The sequence below is a fragment of the Hyalella azteca genome, unplaced genomic scaffold (genome assembly GCF_000764305.2).
Source record: "Hyalella azteca isolate HAZT.00-mixed unplaced genomic scaffold, Hazt_2.0.2 contig223, whole genome shotgun sequence".
Taxonomy (NCBI): Eukaryota; Metazoa; Arthropoda; class Malacostraca; order Amphipoda; family Hyalellidae; genus Hyalella; species Hyalella azteca.
Window position 1 is genome coordinate 141,242 of NW_025930578.1, and position 3,801 is coordinate 145,042.

Here is a 3,801-nt window from a genome sequence, read left to right on the forward strand (position 1 = left end):
GAGTGTGAAACATGTTTGTAACTGAGTGTGAAACATGTTTGTAACGGAGTGTGAATCATGTTTGTAACTGTGTGTGAAACATGTTTGTAACTGAGTGTGAAACATGTTTGTAACGGAGTGTGAATCATGTTTGTAACTGAGTGTGAAACATGTTAGCAACGGAGTGTGAAACATGTTTGTAACGGAGTGTGAATCATGTTTGTAACGGAGTGTGAATCATGTTTGTAACGGAGTGTGAATTATGTTTGTAACGGAGTGTGAAACATGTTTGTATCGGAGTGTGAAACATGTTTGTAGCGGAGTGTGAATCGTGTTTGTAACGGAGTGTGAAACATGTTTCACACGGATGCAACTGAGTGTGATAGAAGTTGGCATAGGGTGTAAAACATGTTAGTAGCAAAGTTCGAAACATGTTTGTATTAGAGTTCGAAGCAAAAGTAATGTAATGCATCATAAGTTGAAATGTAGGTATTTGTTATCCATTATACGTACGTGCAAATCAAGCCTGAATTTCTACTCGGCAAACAACTCTTTTATTTTGCGAGATTACACAGCAATCTTGTTTTTATAAAAAAAGCTATTTTGGCATATCGCCCAAGCAACGTCGCTTTTCAAAGCAATCCTGTGTGCATCAGAAACAGGAAATTTAGGCATGAGCCATGAAACGGTCACGTTTCAAAGCCAGGGTTGGCGATTTTTTTGATTTTTTTTTTTAAAATCAAAAAAATCAAAAATCAATGATTTTTTTTATTTTTTCATGATTTTTTTGATTTATTTAGCCTGAAACGGTCACGTTTCAAAGCATTCATTTAATTACGTATTAGAAACAGGAAATTTTAGCATGAGCCTGAAACGGTCACGTTTCAAAGCATTCATGACGCATTAGAAACAAGTAATTTTGGCATGAGCCTGAAGCGGTCACGGATCGACGAGAGAAAATCATTCGAGAAATTGAGTGCCCGGAACTAGGGCGAAAAATAGCGGCATCATGGACGATTTTCAAAGCAATTGCGTGATGATGGATTAAGGTTCGGACTTGACTGTTAGAAAACAGAAGAAAATAAATCATAAAAAGAAAGTTGGGGAAACATAAACACAATTTATTTTTATTTGTGCCAATGGTACTGCAGTATAATGGAATTATTAGTTGACAATATTATTAGGTTATATGATGTGCAGTGAAATAATGTTATAAAATTTTGCCTTATCATTAATTTAACATCTTATAAACTACAAAATTGAATGAGATGCTAGGCAAGCCTTTAGTTGCACAAAGGAAAGTCCGAGTAACTTAAATTATGGCTTATTAAAAGAACGTCAATGTTTGAGAAAAAGAAAATATGATCGCGTGAAGATAATCGTAATACAAATGATAACGATGATAATGATTCGAATATATAAGTGACTCCAACAATAATATTTCAGGGATGGTACAAATTTTGATAATTTTTTTCATACGTTTAACGATTAACTAGTTATGAGTTAATAATCATTAACGAAGTGTCTTTGCAGCTGTGAACAATACAGTGATACTGTGAAAAACAACGATAAGTTGATGTTGTAAAGTTAGCATAACGTTGATAGAAGTTGCAGAGTCAGGAAATCGTTGAGTTAAAGTTAAACCTTAGGACACTGGTAAGTTGAAGTTTTGAAGTTAGGACAACATTGAGTTAAAGCTGTAAAGCTAGAGCAAAATCAAGTTGAAGTTGTAAAGTTCTGAACATTATAAGTACAGTTATAAATTTTAGAAAATTTTAAACTGAACTGAAATTAGTGCAACGTTAAGTTGAAGTTCTGAAGTTAGTACGACATCACGCTGAAGTTATGAAATTAAGAGAACGTCAAGTTGAAGTTATAAAATTAGGAGAACATCAAGTTGAAGTTTTAAAGTCATTTCAACGTTATATGTGAAATGGCTTTTCGTAAATGTAATGAATGACGTTGAAACAGTTGTACATTAAAACCGTCCTGTATTGATACAGCATCGCGATCTATGACGGGCAGTTCTTAGTTGTGATGGCGTAGTGCTTATTATCATTATCACATTTAAACTGAATTGTGGCAGTATTGCGTCAAAATATTATAAAATTAAGATATAGATCGTTAAGATAGTCTTGTGTTAAGTCAGTATTGCGTTAAATAAGATTACGTATAAATAGTATTAGTATAAGAAAGTGTTCATTAAGAAAATAGAAAAAACATAATGTTAAGATAGTATTACGTGAGGGCTTATTTGAGTTGAGACAGTTTTTTTGTAAAAACCGTATTTTGTTAACACAGACTAGCGTTAAGACAGTATTGCATTAAGATAGCCTTGCATTAATTGAGGCAATTTAACGTAAACAGTATTGCGTTAAGATAGTGTGGAGTAAAGAAAATATTTCGCTAAGACAGTATTAAGCCGAGACGGCATTAGTTGAGAAAGCATTTTGGTTAAGACAACACTTCGTTGCTTCATTAAGACAGTATAACGTTAAAACAGTCTTGCGTTAAGACAGTCATACATTTCATATTGTTAAGATAAACAGTATTACGTTGATACGGAGTTGCGCTGAACAGTATTACGATAAGACATCATGAAGCTGAGATTGTGCTACGTTAATATATTATTGCTTCTTAATTCATAATGTTGAACAGTGTTTCGTCACAACAGTGACGAAACATTTAATTAATTAAGATAGTATTGGGCCAGAACAGAATTCCAATAAGATAATATCGAGTTAAAATAGTATTGTGTTATTATTATATTGGATTTACACAATATAGCTTTAATAATACACTGTTTAGTCAATTCATTGGTTAGTCATGACAGTATCGAGTCAAAGCATTGTTGAGTCAAGACAGTGTTAATTCAAGACAGTGTTCTGTCAATTTATTAATTAGTCCAGACAGTGTTAAGTCAAATCATTGTTGAGTCAAGACAGTGTTAAGTCAAGTCATTGTTGAGTCAAGACAGTGTTAAGTCAAGTCATTGTTGAGTACAGAAGCTGCCGCGTCTGTAAATTTTCACTGGGTAACAAAATTTAGAGTCGCCCCAGCTTCTAAAATCCAAATCAGAAGCTGCCGCGTCTGTAAATTTTCACTGGGACGTGATGCGCGCTTCTGGAAGAATGTTATTAGATAACGAGGAAAGCGAGGGAAGAAATTAATTGGATTATTAGAAAATTTCACGGAAAATGAAAGATTGAGGTTTGTTGCCCGAGGTAAATGAGTATGACGGTAAAAAAAATCGAAATCATGTCCGCGAGAAAAAGTTTTCTTTTTAGAAAAAAGTGAATTGTGTTCGCTTTCATGACCAAGTCGAAATCATGTCCGCGAGAAAAGTTTTCTATTAAAAAAATTGATTTCGTTTTCAAAAGTTCATTGACTGAAGACGGGCGTTGACTATGAAAGATTACATATTTTAAGGGAAGAAAAGTTGGGCACGGGAAACGAACGGAAATGAGACACAAATTAATCTATTATGAAAAATTTTCAGTTTGAGCGAAGAATGACAAAAAAAGAGTTTGACTACAAGTCTGATAAAAGTTTTGATGCAAGAAAATTTTATTAATTACGAAGGTAAACTGGATAAACCAGGTTTTTAATAGAAATGGTAAAATTTTTTCACCGGCCCAGCAAATATTTTTTGAAGATGACTTTTTTTGAAATCTTACAGATATTTGTCAAATTTTGTTTTGAGGTTGTTTATGTGTTTGAAGCCAGCCGTCACAAATGTGTATGAGCGAACCAAGGATTCGCTTGTCCATGATACTGATTGAGTTGGGACCTAAACCTGAGAATTGCCTTAGTTGGAAAATA

The 3,801-nt window shown here is 33.6% G+C and overlaps 1 protein-coding gene across 1 annotated transcript in view; it reads left to right on the forward strand.

Moving 5' to 3' along the window:
• The window catches only part of LOC108675568 (uncharacterized protein MAL13P1.336-like), a 1,077-nt gene extending 885 nt beyond the window's left edge, over window positions 1–192 (forward strand). Inside the window, exon 2 of the mRNA XM_047885488.1 lies at window positions 157–192. Within this exon, the coding sequence (XP_047741444.1) occupies window positions 157–192 (36 nt within the window). The remainder of the gene's footprint in view (window positions 1–156) is intronic.
• Window positions 193–3,801: the final 3,609 nt, after the last annotated feature.